Source organism: Pogonomyrmex barbatus, unplaced genomic scaffold (assembly GCF_055798465.1).
Source record: "Pogonomyrmex barbatus isolate J1 unplaced genomic scaffold, ASM5579846v1 scaffold10, whole genome shotgun sequence".
NCBI classification, from domain to species: domain Eukaryota; kingdom Metazoa; phylum Arthropoda; class Insecta; order Hymenoptera; family Formicidae; genus Pogonomyrmex; species Pogonomyrmex barbatus.
The window spans coordinates 7,465,332-7,491,875 of record NW_028297099.1 but is presented as its reverse complement, the minus strand read 5'-3'; the positions used below and the strand labels follow the sequence as shown (position 1 = coordinate 7,491,875).

The 26,544-nt window shown below is 42.2% G+C and overlaps 1 protein-coding gene across 5 annotated transcripts; it reads right to left on the bottom strand.

Moving 5' to 3' along the window:
• Window positions 1–102: 102 nt before the first annotated feature.
• Window positions 103–26,544, bottom strand: LOC105429753 (ankyrin repeat and BTB/POZ domain-containing protein 2). Of its 5 annotated transcripts, none has more exons than XM_011642920.3 (15): window positions 25,796–26,544; window positions 25,412–25,682; window positions 19,382–19,616; window positions 5,975–6,179; window positions 5,520–5,765; window positions 4,730–5,209; window positions 4,231–4,561; window positions 3,765–4,000; window positions 3,396–3,598; window positions 2,508–3,245; window positions 2,074–2,342; window positions 1,766–1,971; window positions 1,346–1,639; window positions 1,017–1,199; window positions 103–940 (listed from the first exon to the last, which is right to left on the bottom strand). In XM_011642920.3, the coding sequence occupies exons 3-15, from the start codon at window positions 19,582–19,584 to the stop codon at window positions 737–739; spliced, it is 3,798 nt and encodes a 1,265-aa protein (XP_011641222.2). In that variant the 5' UTR covers window positions 19,585–19,616; window positions 25,412–25,682; window positions 25,796–26,544; the 3' UTR covers window positions 103–736. The 5 variants fall into 5 exon arrangements, with proteins under 5 accessions (XP_011641222.2, XP_088926816.1, XP_088926817.1 ...); XM_089070690.1 differs by having other exon boundaries at window positions 25,881–26,544; XM_089070691.1 differs by having other exon boundaries at window positions 25,412–25,673; window positions 25,881–26,544.

Here is a 26,544-nt window from a genome sequence, read left to right as displayed (position 1 = left end):
CATCGCGATTTACATTTAAAAATATAAACATAAAGAAACTTTTGGTATTCTATTATGGAAAAGCATAAACAATGTGGATGTACACAAATCAGAACATATAAATCGGAGATATATATCCATTTTTATTAAATTTCCAAATTGCAAATAAAAAAAATAGTATCAAAAGTTCAAGTATTCTATTATTCGTTATATCAATAAATCTTTCGCTGCTATAACTCAGCACAGTATAAAATTATTTTTATGGTACTATATATACATATAAATGATCAAAAAGTTCATATTTAATAACAGATAAAAATCGATTTTTATGACATATGTGGAGCATTAATATTCGTGTAAAATTTTCTTATACTAATATGATCTTATATACAAAAATATCTTGTGAACGGCAGTGATAAAAGAGAGAAATTAGTTATATACTAGTTATAACTTAATACAATATATATGCGCTATAATGTTTGTAATTTAATATACAATATACATATTTAATCTCACGTTCTTAACAATTCAAAATTATATTATTTAAAATGCAATACAATGAGACTTAGATCTTTTTAAAATCGAATAATATTTGAATCCATTTTTGTCAGCAATTCGAGTGTGTTAGATTAAATCTCAGTATCGTTTAAAATATATATATTTTTTTAAAGTTTTTTTTTATTTTTATATAGCTATCATATATAGCTTTATATATATTTCATGTTTCTCTGCATATGACGCAAAAGTGCATATATATCTAAGCTTTTGTCTTTTGTTGTTGAGATCGCCTGGCTTTTATTCGTGATTGCAGCGTGAGCAATAGACCCGCGAGCACGTCATGATTCGGTAACTTTTTCGCAAACAACAAACGCTTAACTGAATCATCATACGTCAACAGAGCTACCATATTTTGTAATAGAAATCCTTGGCAATATTCTAAAAGTTGTGCTGCATTATACACCTGCAAATTAACATGATAGTGCGTAAATGATAATTTAATGTATTTAACGTTTGATAATGTTGGTATAAAAATATACCTTTGCATGAATATACATAGAAACGATATTGTCAAGATCCACCATCGTGGAACACTGTGCTTCACAGTATCTGAGCAAGCCATCGAGTTGAAAGAAATTGGCTGCCGCCATTAATTCCAGGACGTCACTTTGATTAACTTCCAAAGTGGCGCAACCGCCATGATAAAGAAATTCCATAACCATCTGAAAATTGAAATACTTTTCTGAAGACGATCGACTCAGCTTATCTTTAATTAATATTAATTGTAAAAATGTTATTACCGAATTAAGAGATAATACACTTGTATATGAAACAAATATACATGTAAATTATAATAACAGTTGCATACCTGAAATATATGATATCTTATGTCATTAATTTGCACGATGGGAGGATTTCCTTCGCATAATTTAGAACTTAACATATTCCTAAATCTCGGGGAAGATGTAACCAACACGATTTTATGGCCATAGAAAACGCGACCTTCGACTCTAAATTGTACATCGCTTAATTCGGGATTATTCACAAATTTCGGATCGATTCTCGATCCACTCGAAAGTGTGGTATCCCTAATCGGCTTGATTGATTCCCATCCAAAACATGTGCAAAATATATCAGCGAGCAAGAGCGTCGTACCTTCCTTCTGGAAATAATAATAAAAATGACACATACATAAATAATATTAGTTTACTATTTTTACTAAATTATATTATTTATTAACGATATAATTTATAATCCTGAAATGTGTTTTGTAAGTTTCTCAACTTACCTTACTATATCTAAAAATATTGAATAAAAGCGGTAAACATTCTTGGACGAATTGCGTGGAATAGTCGTCCGGGCAGACTTGAAGAAAGTCTTGGAGTAGTTGATCTATAACCGAATCTAATCGCATTTCATGAGCTGTTGCGAGACTGTGCATCCAGCAGTGTAGCGTCCAGCCTACTTTCAGTCCACGAAGTTCCATGGTAATATCTATTAATGATATAAATCACGATTAAATATTATAATTAAATATAAAACAAAAATCTTAATATACTTTCTTATATTTGATGCTTAAGGATTTTATTTTCTTACCTAAATGATTGCTTTCCGCGCTATGATACATTGCTTCCTGTAGCGCCTTCGTCTGAATCTTATTAAATACTGGTTCCTTGCCTTCTCTGCGAGCTCCTCTTCCTTCGGCAGTCTGCTGCTGAGAATTATTACCGGCGTTACCTTCCGCTAATATCTCTTCTAAGGATAATATCTCCTTCTCTCCTCGCTTGGCCGAGAAATTGAGTGGATGCGATAGCAGTTGATGAAGACAGCTTCTCTGGCCGTGCGCCGTAGCCACTGAGATTGCGCTATTTATTAAATACAAAATTAAAAATTAGTTTTCATCAATTTTAATGCGTTCTAATCTGATATTTATTTATTGCAGACTGCGTTTTGTACAAATTCCAATAAATCGCAGCCTACGTAGGACAAAATTGAATCATAATTAAACAGCAGTGTTAAAATAAAGTTACCTGTAACAACCACGTTGCGCGGAACCTGAGTAGGAGAACGAATCTTTGATCAGAGTGGACAAAAACGGCTGTGCTCCGTGTGCCAAAAGTAGAGCTACCATCTCGTTGTTTCCCGACGCTGTGGCCGCTTGCAAAGGCGTAACCGTACACTTATCCTCGCTGAGTTTCGCCCCGCCTTCTACCGCAGCACCTCTCTCCAACAATATTCTGGCGATATTGCAGTGACCCAAAAGAGCCGTATAAGTCAGGGCAGTCCAGTGTTGCGTCTCCGCATTGAAGGCAGTCTGCGCGCAATACGCGCCGCCAGGGATAGCTCCACCAGGACCATTGGGACTACCAGGTGCTACGTTCGCGTTTGGTATCGCTTTATTAGGCGTTATCATTGCCGATTGATTGATCGGACTTCTAATATTCGGTACACTGGATGCTTGCGGGATCTTAGCAGGTGTACTCGATGATGAGCTCGTCGTTGGTGGCGGGCTCTCGATGTTCAAATCTGCTCCGGCATCCAGCAAAGCCATCACAGCTGATTCGTCACCGTTGATACACGCCAACATCAGAGCCGTAAATCCGGAGTCATTCACCGTGTTGATCTTCGTCGGAGGCAGCAGAGGCATCGCTTGGGCTATGAGATCCGTTCGCCCGCTAATCAACATCTTGAAGGCCATGTCCAACGTCAGCATTCGAACATATTCGGCATCGTCGATGCGCTTTGAACACACTGCGATTTCTTCGGAGCTACATAAATTATCACAAAATTTAAGCTGTTTCACAGAATATTAAAAATCTTTATAAAAAAATTATTATTATAAAATTAAGATAAATCTGAATATCTTCTGATATTACATTATAAAATTACATTTGAATAAAAGTTGTATCCTAACTGACCTTGTCGGTCGCACGGGACAATCTACACCGGGCAACAATAGTCGGGCAGCTTGATTAACGTCATCTTGATCCATGACTAAACCGTGTCTGTGCTCCGCATGTGCTGCGGCTACCCGTAACCATTCTATTAACGGTGGCAACACCACATAAGCTCGTTCGTATGCTAATTCCTGTATTCCAGATCCGCGTTCACCGTGCTCCAACTTAAATGTTTGGACCAAATCAATCACACAAAGTATGGTTTAAAGCAATGACTTTAGAAGCAATATATCTCGTAATATTATACAATTTAACAGACATTTTACATAATTATTTTTAATAAAAAATTAATGGATTATTTTCATTCAAGTCTTAAAATAAATTCTATACCTGTGAACATCTCATGTAATAAAACAAGGCATGTAACGCTCTCGTTGTCAGCGGTATAGAACAGCGTCCCGCTTGCGCAACTTTGGAAATCAGATCTATCAATTCCGACATCGATCCCACGCAGGTCGTGAGCAACGATGGTTCCAAAGCCGACTGGGCTGCGTCCCGCCCGCTGCGCGATGACGATGACGAGTTCAAGGAACTTACACTCGCCCAACGAGGCATCGCCAGAGCGCCTGAAATAGTAAAAGATATTTGCATTTCGTGCGCGTGACTAGCGCAAGTTTGATATAAATTAATCAAGACAGCGTATCAGCGTATCGTACAAACGGCATTTGCATTAAATATTTTTAAAATAAAATTTCCTTGTTTTTTTTATCTTCTACCAAATCACAGGCATCGTAATATTTGAAAAATTAGAATAAATAAAATAAAAATTAAGTGTGTAAAAAAATATTTGACGGACCTGATGCCGTTCGACCGGCATTGAGGTGCGCGTACGGTTGCAATAAGCCCCATAAGTCACCGCTGTTGGCTATAGCGTGTTCCAGCATCGTCGCCGTGAGGGTCGTATGCGGCTCGGTCGGCACGCACTGTAGCAGTATCTCCTCCAGGAGATTCTCGATCCCGGCCGTCAGATATATCGCGGCGTACTCGTGAATCATCCGTCCCAGTCTCACATCGGACATCCAGCGTAAGAAACGTCCGACCGGCAATTGCAGCCCCGAACGGGATGCCTTCGATTGTTTCAGTTGATCGCCCGATACGGCGAACATCGCAGCAGCTCGAAGGCAAGCCTTTAACAAGACAAACGTCAAATGACTATGTTTAGTGTTAAGTGTAGCCCTTTGTGGCTGGATTATCATCAGTTGTTATTAAGTATATATCGTTCCACTTATCGTGGGATATTAACAACAGGATATTATTATTTGATATCACGTAACTGTAGTTAATCTTGAGTGTACCTTGGTGCAAGAATCCGCCAGGGCCGGGCAAAGAACGATTTTAAAGGCACTGTACACCTCGTGTTTGCTGCATAGACCTATGGGCTTTGCTAATCTCTGAGTCTCGCGGCTAATCCTGACTAAGGCGCGTTGCAGAAGATAGGAGAGCCGCGGAATCGTCTCCATCGAGACTTGCTCCATGTGCTCTCTTGTACGACCGTTTTGAAGTACACGTAGCACGTCGTGATGGGTCCACGGTAGCTGCTGCAGTTCCACCAAACGATTGTGAGAATCCACCCAGACAAATTCGTCGGCGCTGGTTACATTGGTGTTGATCGTCTCCAGGCTGGAATGTCGCATCAACCTCCTTACTGCCGGCTCCGAGCTCTCCGACCCACTCAGAGAGGAATACGTTGATGAGGACTTGTGTGAGCGCATCGTCAGCTGTTGGATCGCCAGTTTTATGTCCTCCAAACCGGAGCCCGACCATGGCACCTGTAACTGTAAACAAAATGGAATGCTGGAAATGGAGTTTCAGGAGAAGGAATAATATACGAGGTAAATTTCGCTGAGTAAGAATTGAAATCCAAAATTGATTTTAAGATACAATTGATAAACTAGGAACGCACAATGATAATTATTATAATATTTACAACATCTTTATATTTACCTATTGGCCTTTAATTAAAGTCACCGAGGATCTAACTAATTTTCTAAAGATGTGACAAAGGAAATTATTCGTCAAATCTTAGTTGACTTATGTATTAAAATATATACAGACAGCTTTATAAGATTTGGATCATGTCAGAACCTTTGCGGGAGTAGCACGGTGCCGATTGCGGCTCTGGCCGGATCGGCTCCTGCCGTTTCTCTGAGTAACTGACGCCGAAAGTCGATCGTCCTCGGGCACGACGTTCAATTGCTGAGGACTATGGGCCCTGTGGTGACGATGTGGCGGCGAACTACTGCTCGTGTGGCCGCCAGTGTCCGACATGCTCGCGTGTCCAGACGATCGATTCTCATCGGAGGAACTGTTGCCGGTGCATTCCGGCCGCCTCTGCAAAAATCGACGATCTTTTATGGCAAACAACCGGTGGAATTTTCCGGCTCCAATTTCCGTCTGACGATTTGACCGAGCAATCCCCGTGCGATTTTTAGCACGCGACAAGAGTACTTGAAATATTAATAAGATATCGGAGAAATAGTTAGAAATTAGATACACTCGGGGAATCTCCGCGGCATAAGCTGATGTATATTCCTAAATACCTGAAGCGCACGAAGTTCGTGTAAACTGAGATGATGGTGTTGGGAGTGACGTGGATGTTGTGGAGTCGGTGTCGGCGCTACGCTATCCGTATCCCTTTCCGGTATCATATAGACCATGTCGTGAACTCCGTTTTTAGGGGAATTCTCTGTGAAATCCTTAGAGTAAGGGGGGCAATATATCTCGCGGCTGTTGCTACCGCCCGGTCTGCAAAAGAATTTTTATTTTGGTTCAATGAGCAATTTATTCTCTCTTATTTATAAATATGTTGTTCCTCGTATTATTTATTTTTTTTATATATTAATTATACATTTGTAATATCATAATATCATGATTTTAATGTTATATATGATTATAATATTATATAAAATTTTAAATTTCAAAAACTTATTATTAAATTTAATAAATTTGACAATATTACGAATATTCGCAAATGAAATATATTTTGCAACATTTGACTAGGGAATTTGTAAATCGATATCATTTATAAAGACACCTCTTGAACAATCTGAAATCGCATTTCATTTCGTCAATAACAATACTGAAATATATCCGATTATATCTATAAATAATTAAATAATTTTTCGCAGGTCTAAAAAATAAAAATAAATTAGATAAGTTTCTTTTTATTGTAAATTGGTCCTCCCAACTTTGAATACGATTTTCTTCTAAACGGTTGAAGCTAGCAATTAACACATAAATAACACTAAATTTTTTGATGGATACGAACTCGATTTGCGATGGGGGTTCCAGTTTATGATAGAGATGGAAAATTCTTAATTTACTTTTATTTATTTATGTCTTTGTATATATTATGTATTCATTTATTTATTTTTAACATTAATTTGCTACGATAGTTGAGGAGGCTGAGCAAAATATTCCATCTGTTTTAACTTTCTACAAATAAATTTAACTTTTATAATAGTTTCCCTTTGCCTAACCTTTTATTTTATTTTATTTTTTCTTTGCTTTATAAATACCGAGCCGTGTCGTCTCATTTGATATTTTATATTTAAAAATTTTATATTTTAAAGATTTTATATTTAAAAAAAACTTTGAAGGAAGATTGTCCAGATTTTTTTATTACGGAACGATCAATCGCGATTTAGACGAGGAATACGCGGCAACTTTAGAATCTCGCCTGAGGGCAGATGGATTTCCTCTACCTGAACAACCGACAAATGATACCCCCCGATGATACTCCGATGGGATAGGTCGGCGCCTCGTTAATTGTCGCGGGAATAATTCTAGCGGCTCGCTTTCGAGCGATCGTTCGCACCGTCCTTCCTATCGGGTTCTCTACCTCCGCGGCCAGAGAAGAGGCAGAGAAACGCATAATACGGAGTCCGGACAGGTGCATTCCGCGGAGGCACTCGTCCTCTCGTGGAAGTTACGCTCTCGAAAAGTCGTAATCTACGCAGCTAACTGCCACGTCCGATTTCTAGTCTCTCTCGAGACGCTCACTCGAGAGAGAGAGAGAGAGAGAAAGAGTCGCGCAACGAGTCCCATGAAGAAACGGATAAGCGGAACTGCGTTCTCGCGGTTGTCTCCTAATGAGATTCGCGTCACTTGTAAACCGTTGTAACGACCGTTGTAAGGCTCTTTAGGCACGGAAAGATTTCTTCTCCACCCTGGAATACCAGCGACGTGCCGCTGATATTATACGGCACCCTGGAAAAAGCTTTCGGCTTTGGCTCGGCCGCGAGAATCAAGCAAAGCGCATGTCGACGTGCCTTTGTAAAAATGTATCGAGTCAAAGAGAAACCGCGATAATTCCGCAAATCTCCCGATGTATAAGCAATTTTTATCCCGCGAGGCCGTTTTACCCCTTAGGCCGCCCCGCGACGCCGATATCTTCCGCGCCTCGGGAGAAAGTGCCTGTGAAAAGAAACCTGAGACAGTCTCCTGTGATCCTAAAATTATTAAGACTAACGACGTGTCTGCTCAATTAAGGTTCCGCCGAGGATAGGCAGCTATATAATATATAGCCGAGCGCGTTTCGCAATTCGCTTATGAACGCTATTATATTCAATCGCGCGGCTATTGTTGCTCGATTCATCGAATCGAGCGTCGTGGATTTGACTTCGACAACTTTCAAATCCGACATTAGGAGTTGCGCAAGGCGCACCGAACTCGCGCGAGGTATCGGAGACGGAGATACCGAGACAGAAAACGCAGCAACGCAGGTAGCGTATCGGGCTCAAATCAATTCCCGGTTATGGTATATATATATATATATATATATATATATATATATATATATATATATATGGTTACGCGAAAAGCGAGCGTTACACGAGCGCAGATCGAGGCCTTTAACTCGCTCCCCCATTTCACTTTTTAGACACGGTTCTTGCGAAACGGACTGACATCACGGCTATTCCAAACGACGTTATCGAACGAAACGATTAAACGATCACTTCGGCAATAAGGAACTTGCCCTTAAAAATATTATTATCCAAGTATGTGCGAGAAACAATAATTGCGTAATTTTAACGTGCTGTTTATCAAAATCGCGATGCTACAAAGATATAAATCTACCGTAATCATCGATCCCTCTCGTTCACGTTAATATTTTGTTATATAGTTTATAAAGTAAATTTCGCAACTGTACCTTGAAAATTTTTTTCTTTTGAAGTCAATCAATATAATAAGTGAGACAAGTTTCAAAGGGGACAGATCAGAGGGAGCGTTATTTGGTGGTACTAGATTTTAAAAGGATCTTTAATCCTTTATTAGTGAATTTATATAAATATGTGGCAGCTTGAGAGCTAAATTCATTCCCAAATTCGTTTCAAGTCTGTTAAACGGCAATAATAAATAAACAATTATTATACTTGTAAGATCTAGTCCAGGTATGGCTAATATATTCTCTGCTCTTTTTTTATGATTTGACTAGATTAAACTGTACAATTATAAAATAATATAAAAATAAATTTTGCGTGATTTTGCAAAATTTAAATTTCCCTTATTACAGTATCATACATATCCAAGTATCGACCGTTTATTCGTGTACAGAGAGCGTGATTCAATTAGAATAAAGAAACGTAATGTCTATTTTAAGGAGGAGAGGAGTTGTAAGAAATCGGACGATGAAAAAAAAATACACACAGGCATGCACGCACACATGCACGGACCGCGAGGCATTCGACTCGAATGCATTTATTATGCACTTTGAGAGGCATCACTGTTGGGATCCGAGCATTAGTGCAGTGCGTCATCTGAATTTCCTCGGCGAGCGCAAAGAACGGATCGTTTGTACGTCGAGGAATAAATCAGCATGCGCGCGCGCGCGCGCGCGCGCGCAACTAGGAGTCTTAAAACAACTCGTAATCGCGATACGCAATGCCGATTCGAGGCGGCTCAACACGACGATTTACACGCACGTCCCATTACACGATATCGATTCGATGCAGCGCGATGAACGTTTTATTCGTACGCGCGCATCCGTCAGTCATGCCGGGGGAAAATTAAATGAACGCAAGCGAGATAAGACATTCAAACGCGAGTCCCGCGACCGGCGATATGCCCGTCCGGGTCGCTCGTGAATCATGAATCACGAAGTGGCGAACGTTCCTCGTGAATGCGCAAAATCGGTGACATGTTGTGTAGATACGCGTTCGACCGTCCCGCGAGATAAATGTACGGCCGCGTGATTCCATTATGCCTTATCTTACGACCGTGATCGACGGGGATCTAGAATTTCGTTTTGCCCTTATTGCCCGCGAGTCTCAAAATGGAACTCGATCTCTTTGTCTCGCGATATCGCGGTATCGGTATCTACGCGGTTCGTCTCGTTCTACCAAGAAATTGCAAAATTGAATAATAATTCAATTAATCGCCATTTGATCGCTTTTACTTTTGCTTTTAACAAAGAAAGTATATTTAGAGTAAATTTCTTTTATGCGTTCCATTAAGAAGTAGATGAGTTTTATTGGATAATTAAGATTGTGAACTAATATTTTTATCTTCTTCAGGAGTCAGAGTTTTACTGAAATTATTAAAAAATTAATAACTTAATATCTAGAAATTAGAGATAAAAAAAAAAAAAAAAAAACAGATGTTTATTATTGAAATTATCTCATTCGCGTTTGACATCGAAAGTTTATCTCTGAAAAACGAGAACTAGGTTGGTTCTTAACGAGTTAATCAATCTTCCTCGTTAGCACGCGTGAACTTTAAAGCATGGTCCGCGGAAACGGCATGAGGGTGTCACGTTTAACGCGATGAGAGAACGCGCAAGAGGAACGCGGGGAGGAATTCCGCGATTCGCCGAAGGGCAGCATCCATTTTTCTTCCTTCGTCAACGACAAGCGTGCATGCGTGCATGCGTGCATGCGTGCGCGCGTGAATTTACCCCCTCAGACGCCACTGCTGCACGAAACTCCAATCCGCCTTGAATCCGCTCGTGTCCCCGGGCAAGGACCAATAGTCCTCCAGCTGGCTCTCGTCCTCCTCTATTCTCAGCACGTCCTCCCTGCTGGGGCTGACGTTCACCACGATCTCGTGCGCGGCCTTGGGATCGCCGTTCTCCATCGCGGAATCCTGCCGGCATTGTCCGGCGTCCACCTCACGCTCGCCGTCCCGCTCCGTCGCGCCTCGTGGACGAGCCTCCTGGATCTGGATCTCGCCGTCCTGCGCTCGCGACGACGTCTCCTCGGTGCATCTCGATGTCACCTGCACGCGAGCTTCCGGCAACGATGACGGAGGCAGGGGCAGGGGCGGCGGCGGCGGCGGCGGCGGCGGGGGCGGCAGAGGAGACCGCTGCTGCTGCCTCGTTCTGTCCTCTTTCTGTCTCGGATTCGAGTCGCCGAAGTAGATGACCGTCTTGTGACCCACGTCCTTCCCCATTTTTCCAAAGTCATTACCTGGCGTCCACGGCTTCGAATCACGAGCGTCGTTGATCACGTTCGCGTTCTGACCACGGCGACCTCGGTCCTCCAAGGTCGAGCTTCTCTCGTAATCGTCGTGCTCCACGGCTTCCCGCCATTCCTCCCTCCGCGCAGGAGGCTTCGCGGGCAGGAAGGGCATGGCCCGCCGCAGGATGAAATTTGCGCTCTCGTGAGTCCCGATCTTCTGGAACTGGACCTCGACGCCGCTGGCGCTCATCCTGCAGCCCTTCAACTCCCGGCACAGCACGCATCTGCAGTCCTCGGTGCACTGGACTCGTCTCGTCGGCATGTCATTCGAGACGGGGGTCATTCTGGGACGTGGTGGGACGATCTCTAATCGGCCTCGAAACAAAGCCGGAATCCTCGCGCTTATCTATAGCGCAAAATGCGAAAAATGTGAAAGCGTGACCGAAAGAAGATCCGGTTTCCGTCTCGATAGGGTATCCCGATTCATCAATTGCACACGTTTTTTCACTGCCGTAGCCGCGCCTCGCTCTCAAAATAAGCGAGTGTTCGCATTTACCCGGTTACAACAAATACAATGAAGCAAATAGCACGTCAAATTTCTAAAATGCAAACTCAGCGTATTCGTCGAGAGCTCCTCGAGAGCTTATCGCTCGAGAATATCACAAGCTCATAAATTTCGCCGTCATGAATTTTCGCTCGTCGCGATTACTCGCATTTCGCTCAATTTCTGCCGCGAGTTCACAATTTCGTGAATTCGAATTTACCGCAACTTTTCCTCGCGGGATCACAGGACGTTGCGGCTTCACGTTTCCGCCACGATAAAACGTTTGTCGCTCCAGTTTTTTTTTTACGGCGGATGTTCACGTGTCCCCGCGGGCGAAATTTCCTCGCTGATTCATCGAAAATCGGCGTGCTACCGACGCGACGAGACGTCTCATCGACCGCGTTGCGAGTTGCGGATTCATCGGACCTAAGTTAGATTTACCGGCGATCAATCACACTACGGCGACACCGACCCACGCCGCGCCGCGCCGCGACTCTCCTCTCGAGTTACTCCTCTTAATAACACATTACGGAACGTAACGCGCGCGGCAAAAAAAAAAACGCGGGGATTATCGCGGCCCGCGGCAGAAAATCGTACCACGCGAGCGTGGATCGTGTAATTACGGCGTTACTTTTTTCCGCTGCATTAGCGCGGCAGTCATCGTACTGCGCTCAATGTAAAACACGCGACTGAGGACGACGGCGTGTCTACGGCTTCCTGTGCATCGGCACAGGTGAAACGTGTGCTCGCGGTGCGCACCGCACGAGAGTCGGGGAAAAGAAGAGATATCCGTATCACTTCCCTACCTTCACCGTATGCGCGTACGTACGTGTACGTGTGTGTATATGTGTGCATGTGTGTGTGTATGTGTGCATATTCCCCACCCGCGCCGCGCTCTGTCTTTTGTTCCGTCGCGCGTAACTATGATATCACGGGAAAAAAAAAGAAGCCTCGCTACGCTACGCAAAAGTATATACGCGCGGTCGCAAAGATGGAAATTACACTCGTATTCCCCTCCCCCGCTCCCCCTCCGCCGCTGTCCCCCGCCGCGACAACGGGGGTCGACTCGGGAGGCTGAGAGCTCTGGGACCTCGACTTATCGCACGAGTCAGTAGATCGATCGTCTTAATCGCCTCGGGATCGACGATAAGACCGATACCGGAATCGGATTGCGCAATAGTATACCGCAATTATGTAATTATATAACGTTAATTGTGTAACGCCGGACTTTAGTAAAACCGACCGCGCAACTCTCGACTGAACGCGCGCGAGTTACACGGACCTCCCCATCGTAATCCAGTCCAGGGGCCTTATCGCGATAGTAACGAGAGCTTATCGCGAGAGAACGCGAGCTGGTGAGACCGCGATCGCGCGGCGTGCATAAGTGTCGGCTGCCACTTGTAAACTGCTATCATGCTCTTTTCGCTGGCGAGCCGCAGGAAACGGGAGAGCACAAACGAGTATGTGTCTTTATAGGGGGAGAGAGAGAGAGAGAGAGAGAGAGAGAGAGAGAGAGAGAGAGAGAGAGAAAGAGAGCCCCACCATATGTTTCGGGGGAGGACTTCCGGCGACCATCCTACTTCCTACGGCCGTGTACTCAAATCACACATCGCCCTACTCGGCATCCGTGACGGGCTCTGACATCGCTTCCATCGACGTTGTCCCATGCCGTCGCTATTTTTTTTCAACTTACTGATTAGCTCACAGGTGCACTCGCACAACACGTTGCATTGGAAGCGTGAATAATACATTTTATTTCTAAACGCGACATCCCTCCTTCCTCTTTGTTGTTATCTTGTAAATAAATTACTAGTAAAAAAAAAAAAACTCCGCTTTTAAAATTTTCCCCCCCAAAGCGCCAAGTTTCCTCTTCATCGACAGTTCAACACTCATGAATATTTTTTTCTCCCCATTAGTTCTTTCCGTTGGTTCCCTCCTGCTTAATTAGGGATAGGAAGCTTCTAATCGCGAAGCAAAATCCGCCAAGTGTGATAATCAGACAGCCAGACAGAAGATATCGTCGTGTCACGATATAAGTGCAACAGTCTTCTTTCCTCTCGTAACAGACAGCTCCGTCTCCAGGCGTAGCGTAATGACAGAGCATAAGGGGGGGGGGCGGGGGTGTCGTGTTTTAATAACATCTCACGCCTGCGATTTTATACGGTACTGTAACCTCTCGTATCGCGCAGAAATCTGTCCACGCGATCGGCGGAGAAGGCCGACCGTGAGTAACCCCCGCGCCGTTGTTGATTCCTTCCGGTACTGTTTTACCGCGGTACATACGAGGAAGATTCCCAGGAGGTATTCCTGGTATACAGCAATTAAACGCGCGCAGGTGGCGGAGCGCGGGATGGCGCTCGGCGCTCGCTCGGCAGAAAACAGGAAGCGAAGTGGGTCAGCGTTAAAAGCGTCGCCATTAGAATTGTACGGTAACGCTGGCGATACGCACTCGCGAATCCCCCGAATGCATATACTTCGAGAGGAGTCCGCGTTGCGGAATTATTTCCGCGTGGATTATTATTATGGCGCGCACCCCGCAAGGGCTCCCCCTCACCCTTCCTCCCTCTTCTCCCCCCCCTCCTCCGTCCCCAGCGTTGACGCAACCGGTACCCCAATGCCGGGCTATTATGAATACTTATGAGGCAATTCGCATGTCGAAATTGATAATCGCGAACGGGTAAATTGGACGCATCACGACCGAGCGCGACGTTTTCTCTCGCAGCAACGCCTCGGTGAAGATCCTAAAATCAGCATGTAGCTTCCACCGGATTAAATTTGAAATTTTGATCAAATCGAAATATTAATACACATCCAAAACTTAAAATGCTAAAATGTAAATCGTTTGTATAAAATTAATTTTTCGAAATTACTTTTCCAAAATGTTCCCTCGAACGCGACAAATAGAATTGTTCGCTTGTGTCACGTGAAATGCGATTTAAATACCTTTGAGAGTTAGACACGTAAGAAAATAAAAAATGTTTTTTGTATGTTTGTATGTTTTTTTTTTATGTTTATTTTCGACCGAATTTGAATCCTCGCTTTGCCTTAAGATAAATATGTAACTCAGATATTGATATACGCCAGGACGCGTGTTTCCTACATTTTCTACTTATTTTCTGTTAGCATGCATTGTACTTACATGCTTTAATAGAAGCAAGTTACAGCGAAAACTAACCGGCCGCCTTCGTTTCACATTACCGTAAATTAACGCGAAAGCAGACAGCTCTACAATCCAGATAAACCGGTATTTCTTATCGCGCGTTGAAAATCTATCTATCGAAGTCGACTTCATCTCGTATGGGGAATCATTAAACCCTCGACTATAAAAACAGGCGATAATAACAGAGTTTCTAGAAAAAAAAAAAACACAAGATATATATCTGCTTACAATTCGCATGGAGATTGCGCAAATTGGGTTTGATGGAAGCAAGTTAAAGTTCGAACAAATCGCAAATGGTTTCGGCCACTAGGTTAAGGACTCAGGCAACAACAAACGCATGAGAAAGAAAGAAGAATTTCACTGGCAAACCCAAAAATTTGATACAGATACGGATTTTAAAATAATGTTGTTGGACCATCAATATTACGTAGAACGCTCAAATATGATAATAATATTATAAAACAAAATGTTTATTTCTTTTAACCACCAATTTAAACGTTGTGGATAATAATTTTAAAGACTCAACAAAATTATTTTCAGATCTGTCTCTGACCAGCAAAAACATTTCTTCCGTACGGGAATGTATAAGAAACAAGGGATTAAATATAAGAAAAATAAAAATAAAAAAATTAGTTTTGAAATGCACAAGAAATGCACCAAGATGTTTCTTTCACCGATCAAAAGTAATTTTCTGCCCCTATAATTCCTTATTCCCATTTATTTATCGAGTCTGAAAAGTTTCTACGAGGTACAATGCATTCTTATGAGGAGGTCAAAAGATCGAAGGAGGTTCTCGGGGGGCGGAGGGGGGAGGGGGGATACAACCAAGTTTGCTGAATGAATACTTTTAAGAATGACCAAATCTGTAACACGTGTCCCTGCCGGACGGAGGATAGGAGGAAGAGTTCAAGGCAGATATTGTTCGTGCTCACGGGGCGAAACTCCGGTGTCAAGGGCGGTGGCGGCGGCAGTGGCGCTCCTGACAAAGATATTAAATTATTTACCGAAGCGTGTCTGCGGCCGAACGTCCGTCGAATATTCTCCGGAGGAGCGTCTCGTCCCGTTCCCCGCGGCCGTTGATCGCCGTCGAATAACGTCGGTCTCTTCGGCGGGCAAGAGGGACGGGAACGGGGGGAGGGGGAGATTGCGGCCTCTCCTAGAATGTGCACGCCGCGTGTTCAAGCCGAGCGCTATAATTTTCCCGTAAAACGTTTTTCCCCACGCGAAAGCGGGCGCGTATGTATACACGTACACCAGAGGCGGAAGTTCCGCAACGCCGCTCCGGCCGCGCCACCGTGCGTTTTCGGTCCGCCTGCATGAAAAGTCGGGCGGGACCGTTTTAATTTGTTTCTTGCATTTCGTGAGAGACATCGAGAGACGCACGGCATAAAAGCCGTGCGGAATCGGGGAGAAAAGAAAGGAACGACGTTATTCGTCTCGAGTGTGCGTTGTTATCCATTTTTGCACTCGCGAGTCACGAGGGGTTATTAAACCGCCCGTGCGGTTAATTATTAATAAGACCAAGTAGCGGGAATCGATCATCGGACATCGAAATGTAATAACATGTCATGGGGGGGGGGGGGAGGGGAAAGGAGAGAGGGGGAGATTTTAATAATCGCCCGACTCTCGGATGCCTCGCGTAGGGCGTAGCTAATAATAAGCTGGTGTAGGAAGCCTCGCCGGCTAACGGTTCTCGCGAATGGGAGTGAACGCACGAGAAATTAAGGGAAATTTTTCAAAATTGAGATTCTCTTCGCGCTCTATCGCCTGCATATATATATATATATATATATTTCTTTCTATTACAAAAAATAAAATAGGTATACGATAGAAGACTACCATAAAGATGTTATTGCAGAGTGTAATCTCGTAATTATTTCGTAAATAATTACGCACTCTTGTACTTTCTTATACTGAATTTTATTATTTCAGAAAACTATATAATTAGGAATTAGGAAAGAATTTCTTTAATATGAAGATCCTCGCTTTCATTATTTTCTCCCTTCGATCGTCGCCTAGATCGATAAGTATTAAGAAAATTTCGTAAAATAAACAATCTTGTACCTTCTTATATTGAATTTTATTATTTCGGGAAAATATATTACAGCAAAAAATTTCTTTAAAATGAAGGATGATGTTCGCTTCCATTACTTTCTTCTTTCAATCGCTGCCTAGGTTGATAAATATAAGAAAAGTTTCGACTATAAATACATAATCTTACTACTTTCATGTATTGAATTTTATTATTTTAGAAAAAAATATAAAAAAATTACTACAAAGAAATTCTTCAAAGTAAAAATTTATTTTTTGCCTCCATTATTTTCTCCTTTCAATGGCTGTGTAGAATGATTAGTATAAGGACAAAATTTCGCCTATTTATTTAATTCTACATATATCTTTGCCTCTGGTGCTTTGTTTCCGGTCGTAATAAGCATCAGCAGCAGCTGGTGTACAATCCTACGCACGAAGGTAATGAAGGCGCCTCGTCCCTGACCTCTCTCCCGAAGCCGCCGGTAGTAAAAGCTAGCTCGAGATCGACGGCGATGCAACGGAAAAAGGGAGGAAGGCGGTGAAGTAAAGCGGAAAGAGCCATTAACCCAAATATCTAACCGCGGATTCGCCTTGGAATCGGCCTTTTCCCTCACGCGCATTCTTAATCGAGCTGCCTCCTCTTGTCGTCGTCGTCGTCGTCGTCGTCGTTCCCAGATAACGATGCGGCTTTTCCCGCGGAGTTTCCGACTTTCGGATAACTAATTAAATGCGAGCTCTCCCTTCGCACGATCGCTCGCGCACGCCCATAATGCCAGGCTAATTTCTATTTCATCCTAATTCACCCGCCGCGCCGCGAGAAAATGAATCGGGCGATTGAACGTCGACGTGTAACGAGACGCGGGGCGAGAGTAAAAGTTTCTAACGCTAACGAGCGTAAGAGCATGGGACGAAAGGCCGCACAATGGCAGCGCGCGATGGTGGTGGTCCACCAACACACAATCGGGGATTCCGGAGAATGCGTGAAATGCGTATCCAGTGCACCGCAAAACGCCAGCTATTCGGATGCGATGCGCATTCGCGCGGTGTCTCATCGTCGCTGCGATGTAGTCCGAATGCTTTCTCGCGACTCGGCATCTTTCACGCGAGAAAGAAAAGAAAATAGGGCTTACGTGTCTTATCGTGATAAAGAGCTCGCAGAGAAAAAATTTTTGCGTACAAAATTGACGAGAGAGGAAGGTATGCTTAAATTTCAAACACAAAGCGGATTTACGGAAGATCTTCCATATTTGATTGGACGAATATATAGATATTAATAAATAAAAAAAAAAAAAAAAAAAAATCACATCAAGTTTTTTGAAATGTCGTTTCCATGATTATCATGATTTAAAAATTGTATCCCTAAAGAGTAAATTTTGCGAGAAAAGTCTCTTTGTATATAACAAATTCGTTGCAGTATGAGTCTTTTATTGCGCGCGAAGCAAAATTTAACGTGAAAAACGCGAACGTCAATTCTCGACTGATCGTTATTAAAAATTTGGTCTCTATATACAAATCGAACATTACGAGTGTCAAGATCGATCCAGGTATTTTCAATCCTTTTTTTTCTTTCACGATACGCGATATCATGATACGTTGTTGAAGTGTGTCAGATGAAAGTCCGAGATGAAAGTGGGATCGGACTCATGATTCCACGTTAGGTCTAGATTTAAATTATCTCGCACAAACGAACCGTCGTGTAGTCGACGAACAGCGATGTTGCGACCAGATATCAACTGACTTCGCTCTTTTGCTTTAACGGTAGAGGAACTCACGAATACACTCAGGAATTCGCGCATCATGCAGGTGTGAGGACCCGAAAGGTTAACTAATACTCGTGTCTACTCGGGCTCAACGTCCTCGGCTTTGTACCCTATGGCTTTTCAGCGATTTTTATCGTGGATATCCATTGTGTTCGACGTATTCGATTCTTTTCAGATTTTCTTACATATTTTATGAGACTCGACCTAGATAACTAGAAAAAGATTTTTTCCTTCTTTCAGCTATTGGAAAAAAAAAAAAAAAAAAAAAAAAAGCGAGGAAACCCGAGACGGTATCTCTTTTGAATCTTACTTATTTTACTGTAGGTAATAATTTTTGGAGTTTATTCTATCATATATTTTATTTGCAATTGTGTGGAGCCAGTTTTCGGATATGACAATAAGTAACGGATGATAACAAAGACGAACGAAAATGACGCGTTGAACGTTACCTAATTTCAATGTACGGGACTCGTTGAAGTTTAACTTGAAATCCGCAATGATAATTTTATTTATTTTGAAAATTTGATAAAATAAATACAATATGAATGAATTCGTCTTGTCACATTCTTTCATACAAAAAAGTACAATAGTTCCATTTAAAAAAAGATAAAGATGGCTTTGAAATCTCCGAGACTCTTTCACCTATCAAATGCTTTCTGTTCTAACGATCCCTTTAATTTCCTTAACACCAATGTGTTCCATTTTTTTAATTCAAGTTATTCAATTTTCAAAAATTTTTTATATATAGAAAAATTATTATTTATTGTATTATTTATAAAATAAGTCACCTATACATATATTTCATAATATCCAATTCTGCGTAGAACCAATTTCTTAAAATAACGAATGATAACGATGAACGAAAATGACACGTTGAACATTACCTAATTTCAGTGTACGGGATCGACCATCGGATGCGCGGTGCGATTCCTGGACAAGATTTAATCAATCCTTATCGCATCTAGCGGACTGCCAGACGACCATTAATCAGATCTTTATCTGATCTTAAAATCGGCATCGATTATCAAGAGCGATGAAACAAGAAAAGCGCTTACCGCCGCGGCTTTGGACGGAGTATCTCGTGACCCGAATCGGATATGCAGATGTTCAGACTCAGTGGTCCCCCGTAGTGTTCCGACGGGGTGTTGGCACTCTGCACGGTGGATTGTTGGGGGCTGGAGATACCACCCCAGCCGGAAGTGCTGCCTAAGAAGAGCGGCTGCTGTCCGCCGTCCATTGTCGGCCGTTCCAGATTCATGGTGTCTCCAGGAGTTAACACCGTCGAAAGACCTGCAAATTATCATGCGTGTTACACGTCTTACGAGTTTCATCATCATCATCATCATCATCATCATTATTATCATCGTCGTCGTCGTCGTTCTGCAGCTCTCTTTTATGATCAAAGTGAAGTCCCGGAAAGGAACGAGATGAGTCTTTCACACGGCATCGCGAAGCGATAAACTCGCTAGTTAGTCATTTTGTATCAATATCATTTCCTCAATTTTACCATAACATTTCGCTTTAGTTTCAATTTATTTCTTCAGACTTTACTTCGCTTCTCGTTAATAGATCGAGTTTGAACACAGGTGTCTAAATAGGTGCAACGAAGAATTCCATTATTCAATGGTATTAAGAGTAACGAGCGACAATAAGGGAAAAGAACGCGTTGCAATACGCGATTTCAAACCTGACGAATGAAAGGAAATGTTGTATAAACATGTCGCTCGAGATAATGCAGAAACTTCACCATATTTCGCACGAGAAATCTAGCTGAACAGAAATAATCTGCAAAAGAAAGTAATTATGCGAAACTTTCTCGAACGCGAAGGTCATTAACGAGTGTCCGGATAATTGTGGGGGAGTAATTAATGCCAGGATCTTATCACGCTAAGGAAAACAAGCGTTCAGACTTTATTCGTATAAAGAAAAAAGCTAAAAAAAATGACAGATAAAAATGACAATTCATATTAATAAAGTTGAGTTTTTTATTGCTCTGTTCGATTTGCAATTGCATACGGAAAAAAAAAAAAAAGAACGTTCTAAAGAAGAGAGAGGAAAGCAAAAGGGAAGAGAAAGTTGAGAGGTACAAAAGCGGAAAGTTGATTCCGTAACTTGCGAATCAGAAAATAATATTAAAGTACTTTATGAAAATTTATAAAATAATTAGAGAGACGCGCGAAGAATGAGAGAGATAAGTATAGAAATGTATTTCAGAGGTAATATGTTGCTTACATTTTCCGCAACGCGTGTTTTGCGTCGAAATAAAACTGAGAGAATTCTTTTTTCCATTTTACACATATGGCTTCATCACCGAATATCTCGCATCTCGATTTCGCATCTCGAGCAAGACCGCTTTTTGCTCTCGGGAGATTAGATTTCCAGGCCAGTTTTGTATGAAAAAGCACCAGGTTACGCAGTTCGCGGGAATACGTAATCGGAGAAAGCAAAAGATTACGAACGAGTATGCCCCTGAATTTTCAATCGATCGCGACAAACAAATAAAAAAAAATATATATATATATTTCCCAAAAGGGGGATAATAAGGGGGATTTTTTAATCGATATGAAAAACATTTTGATTATCGAATTGTTATAGAACTGCCACGTTATAAGTCTGCTAAAAATAACGGCACGTGATTGGTAATAATATATAATTATTTAAATTTATTTCATATAAATATTCAGCACCTAAGATTCTACTTTCGAGGAATCGATTATGTTTTTCTTTTAGTTGAAAGATAGAAAAATCCACACCGTCGCGTTTGTCGCGGAAAACTCTTGTTGCTCTCTCGCTCTCTCTCTCTCTCTCTCTCGCGCGCGCGCGCGCGCGAGATGCGAATCTGGCGGGGCCCGCGCGATGAGAAATTCCGTCTCAATATATGTCGTCCTCGGGGCAGGGCCCGTCCACGTCGTGCTTGTGCACGCTCGTGTTGCTCGCTTTGACAGACTCTTGTATGCAATTACTCTGCCAGGCTCCCAAAGTGCTTCCTTAAGCGTGCGTTTCAAGACCCAGGGGGACGACCCAGTACCCCATGACGTGCCTGCCTGCCTGCTCGGTTGCTCATTCGAGGAACTTTTATCGATGTAATATTCGCTGAATCTCATCACGGTAATAACGCGACAGTCAGAATGACGGGAGCAGTCGTAAAAGCCGGAGTTTCTTTTTCGTAAATAAGAGCCTCGTAGGCTGCGAGGGGAGATTGGAGGACCTTTTTTTTTCTCCCTCTCTCTCGCTCCGATTAAAAATCGATAGAAAGTAAAAAAAAAAACGATCTTGCCGTCCGAGTCTGGAAGAGGGATAAATTGAGCACGAGTGTGTCCGCTAATTGTAGCAAGCTCCATTTTTCTGTTTTCGCGTAAAAGGAAAGTGGGCCATTTGAAATGTATGAAATTGGAAACCACCTTTCTAAGAGCGCTCTATTCATTTACTAATTCTGATAAAAATTGATCTCCCGCTCTTTTAGAACGCGGTGAACGGACCTCGGACGGCTCAATTTCGCGATCCCCGATTCGACGACTGATTTAACGTACGAGGCCCCGAGGTGACTGGCTTAATGTAAATACGGACTCGCCAAAAGTGGCGTTGTGTATTTAACTGACGTCGACTGGACCCGCACACATCTGCCTTTCCAACCGATCGGCCGGATATACGTATAGGTGCAGGCATACCTACAAAGGGACATACACGAATGTGAAGTCGTGCAGATCCGATGCAGGCCTATCATTTGCCAGAGGAAAATCAGGGTCAACCGGTAATCGTTAAGTGATTTTGCGGAAAAAAAAAAAAAAAAAAAAAGAAAGAAAAAAAAACCGAACCGAGTGACGAAGATTCCCGGAGAAATATGCCGTTTATTTGGAAGGGACACTTATCACGGCCTGTCGTTAAAGTCTCTTGGTCTCTTCGTACAAAGCAGTCACGCGAACGGGGACTCGCGAGACACAGGAGTGTCGGCGTGTAACGTCACCTTCTCCCCTTGCCATTTTCTAATTGACTCAATCCCTTTAGAACCGTGTTACTCAGCCATTAGATATAATTTCGAGGGTAAAGAATGAAGACGTGAGTTTTATTATAACACGTGTTTTTTTTTTTTTTTTTTTTTTTTTCGTGATAGAAATGCCGTGTCATTGCTCGACTTTCAATAGCGACTGAAATACGATGTAAATTCTTTTGTGGAAATGTATATGTATTTGTTAAGCATATCGAGCGTCAATTAAACAAAAGCTGGAGATTCGGACAACTCGGAAAGTGTCGTCAAGATGACACCTAACAAATCATCGGACTCATCTCGATCGAATCACTGATGATTACAGATCCCTTATGTCTTTTATACTTATACTTATACATATACAATGCAATGTTAATTTTGATAAATATATATTTTTTTGCTCTATTTATATTGTAAGAAACTACGATTCAAAAGAAATCGCAGACGCGAGTTTGTTTGTGTCAGGCTTTTACTTCTATTTCCATCGTTCCGATTTGTTAGATTTTTTTATCACGCAACTGTAATTCAAACTATAAAACAAGAATCATCGAAAAGAAATCACATATACGTATAAAATAGGAGTGAAGAATCTATAAGCCATGCGCTTACACATCTGAAAAATCATGCACGGGGAAGATTTAATTTTGAGAACAGAAAAGAATCTTATTCGTTTATATATGGATATACCTATATATATATATCAGAAAATTTAGAATCGGAGTTACGTTTTTAGAACTGCTAATTAAAATTTCCCGGATGACCTATAAAGACATTGTAGAACTAATCGGGATCATGGAAATTGAGTTCCGTCGGTATAAATTAAGCGTAAATTACTTTATATATATATATAGGAGGATATTTATCCTCCTTTTTATTATCACGTAGCTGTAATTTTCTATATATACGTTCACATAATAATTTTACGTACGTACGTAAAATACATATTTAATAAACTTTTTTCAATTTGCGTTTCTTTAGCAAATAGCAACCTTCGTGCGAACATAGGGGAAGGGGTGTGGAGAATCGCGCGGCCGAAGCTCGGGGCGCGGTGCACTGTTGGCGCGTCATTGGGCCCCGTAATACACGCGGCATTGAGAATACACGCATACACGCGACGTGGTGTAAGCGACGTGGTGCACACGCGGTCGTCCGTCCCGCGACCGCCGCATTCCAGGGGCTGTCCAAACTGAGAAGCTTATACCTTCTACACCGAGCTCTCCCTCCCTCCCTCCTTCCCTCCCTCTCCCCCCCTCTCTCTCTCTCTCTCTCTCTCTCATCTCTCCGTTTCTTTTTCTCTCCGCGTTTTCTGTACGCGTGTACGCTTAACCGCGATATATATCTCCCTCCGTACTTCATACATCCCTTTACCTCCTCATAGTCTCTCTCTCTCTCTCTCTCTCTCTGCTCCCTCCCCCTCTTCTCAGTCGGAGGATCTTTGGAGAATCCACGCGCAAATCTCGTCCCTCCACTCTGCATGAAATTTACATATTTTCTCTCTGTCTCTCTTCTCTGTCTTTCCTGTCTTTTTCTCTCCTTTTCTTTCTCCCTCTTATTCCCCCCCCCCTCCCACGGTCGCGAACGCGGTGCGACACCTGGCATGATCCCATCAGTATCGTCAAATTTCATTCGATCACGAGATTTTATGAGATTGCGCGTCGCACGATCTCGCGGGGCCCTTTATCCCTTTCCGAACTGAATGCCGATCTAATTTCATCCGAAAGACTCAATTGCTTCTCTTCCACATTACAGAAAACGATGACGAGTATAAAAAGAATAAAATATTAATATATATACAAAATGGATTTAAAAAAAAAAAATTGAGATATCTGTATAGACAAATGCGACATAACATTTTTTAAATGCAATAACGAGAAATGTCGGACGAAGTACTTCAAATGGTCCTAACGGCTCACATTTTAGGATCCACAAATATTGCTTCAAGTTAAATAAGATTTAAAAGGCAAAATTTGAGTCCTATGAATATATTTCTACCTCGCGCAATGCATATTTACAAACGATTTATTTCAATTTGCATATAAATTTAAGTTCTTTTAATAGCGTTAAACATCGCGATTGTGATATATAAGCTTCGCCTAACTGAATCAATTTGCAACGTTCAAAGCGAACCTATGCATATTTAAGTTTCATAAATAAAAAAAGAAAACAAAACAGAAAACAATGTGATATTTATAGTGTTTTCTTTCAGTCTTAAGTTTGTTCAATAATCTTTTAATCAAATTTGGACAATCTTTTATACGGTCAATAATACTGAAGTCAGTAATATTGAATCAGAAATACTGACAATATGCATCAATACTTTTACAATCTTACATGATCTTACATGATCAGTATTGCTGATAATATTTCAGCTCATTCTATGTAGATTACCTAATCTAATCTAGAGGGAAAGAAAAAACAAAAAATAGATATATCAAAGCTTTCAAATATAGTATAAAAATATATATACTTTGACATATTTATTACTGTAGAGTTGTACTAATAGAAATACTGATTTGCTCTCCTTATATAATCAGTATATCACTATCAGTATATCACTACCAGTATCACTAACACATAGTGATAGATACTAATGCTCGAGAATCAAGAAATCCAGATTACTGTCAATATTCTAGATCAATCCATCAATATTGACAAAATCAATAATATTGTCAATATTTATTGATATTATTGATAATATTATTGACCGTGTCAAGATCTACATTATATCCACATTTCAGCAATATAGATTAACTTAAACTTTGATTTAACTTGCCTTTTTACTTTCTGACTCTAAAAGTTAGAAAAAGATGAAGACATGAAGTTATAAAGATAAATTAAACCAAGATTAAAGTTAATGGACATTAATAGGCGCAAAAGACATATACGCATTGTTTATATGAATCAAAATTTATGTCTTCTAGAAGCCCAGAGTCTTCTTTCTGTAAATTTCTTGATTCAGAGCGCGCGGTTAGTTTCGTCGATTTTCTCTACTTTCTGTTTCACGGAGTCGATCGGTTTGGCTTCTGAGAGGCTGCTCGTGTATATGACCTAAAAAAGAGAGACGGGTCCGTCAGCGAGAGCTGGCCGAAACGAGACTTACCCAGAGTTGTCGAACGCAGAAAGGGGCACAAGTGCGTCCTCGCGCCGTCGGGCACATATCTGGAGGGCTGAGGAGACCAAGCCGCGCTCTTCCGAAGGTTCGCGTCCTCCGGCGAATTCCCGTCTCACTTGTACAAGTTGTTTTACTACCGTTGGCGAATGTTTCTCTCTTAGCTGCACTTTCTACCATCCCATAATTTTTTCCTTCTCGGATTAATCCGGTGGACGAAAAATGGATCGATGGATCTCTCGATGCTCCTCGACTGCGAACACTATTTTCGTAACCGATAAAACTCAGAAAGATACATTTACGAAGGAAAAAAAAAAAGAAAAAAAAAAAAGAAAAGAAAAAAAAAATGCGAAAATGTTTCTCGTCTGACTTCACCGTTCGTCAATCCGAATCTTTGAGAGATTACTCTCGAGATACTCGAGAACCTGTTGAGACTCGAATCAGGATTAAGGTACTTCACTTTGAACGAAACTGCGGATGATGTTCCGTTATTTATTTCGGCTTCCGACGCTCGCGAGATCACCAGTGTCTCGATTCGCGACACGGAGAATCGCTTCGTCCCCGCCGCGACGCGCTCGGTCGAGTCCGAAAGAGCGCGAGGAGACGGCGATTCAGAAATTCCGATTTAATCCAAAATCGAAATCAAGGAATTCAATGCTGTCATCCAAAGACATCCGAGTAATCCGAGGACGACGCCACTGTTTCGTAGCGCGCGTTTAAAGTACCGCGAGGTCGACCGACGAGAGGGCGACCGTAGGGACCGTGCGGACCTCTCGACACGCGCGAGCGTGGAACTATAAACACGCCCGGGCCTTTAAAAAAAAGTCCCTCTCGCTCTTTCTCTCTTTCCCTCTCTCGCGCGAACGGCACGGTCAGCGGGTCGCGCACGATCGCCGCGTTGCCGATCCGATCCGAGATGCGCGGCTGGGCGCAGCCGCGGGAGATGTCTTCGCGAGATTACGCGCAGATATATCACACTGGACAACGCCACGGGTCCATTCGAAATGCATTCGCGCACACTCGCGCGCGCGATTCGCGCCACGATTTTTCCGAATCGCGTAGCCGCGCCGCGCCGCGCGCGCGCGCGCGCGCGCGCGTGTCACCGATCGACCGAATCGCCGCCG

What these genes read in the sequence shown, in the direction of transcription:
- LOC105429753 (XM_011642918.2), bottom strand. Translation starts at nt 11,174, where the DNA reads ATGACCCCCGTCTCGAATGACATGCCGACGAGACGAGTCCAGTGCACC. An exon ending in TGTCCCGTGCGACCGACAAG is followed by an intron (nt 3,246 to 3,395) that starts GTCAGTTAGGAT and finishes TAATTTATGTAG; the next exon opens with CTCCGAAGAAATCGCAGTGT. An exon ending in TAAGATATCATATATTTCAG is followed by an intron (nt 1,200 to 1,345) that starts GTATGCAACTGT and finishes TTCAATTTTCAG; the next exon opens with ATGGTTATGGAATTTCTTTA.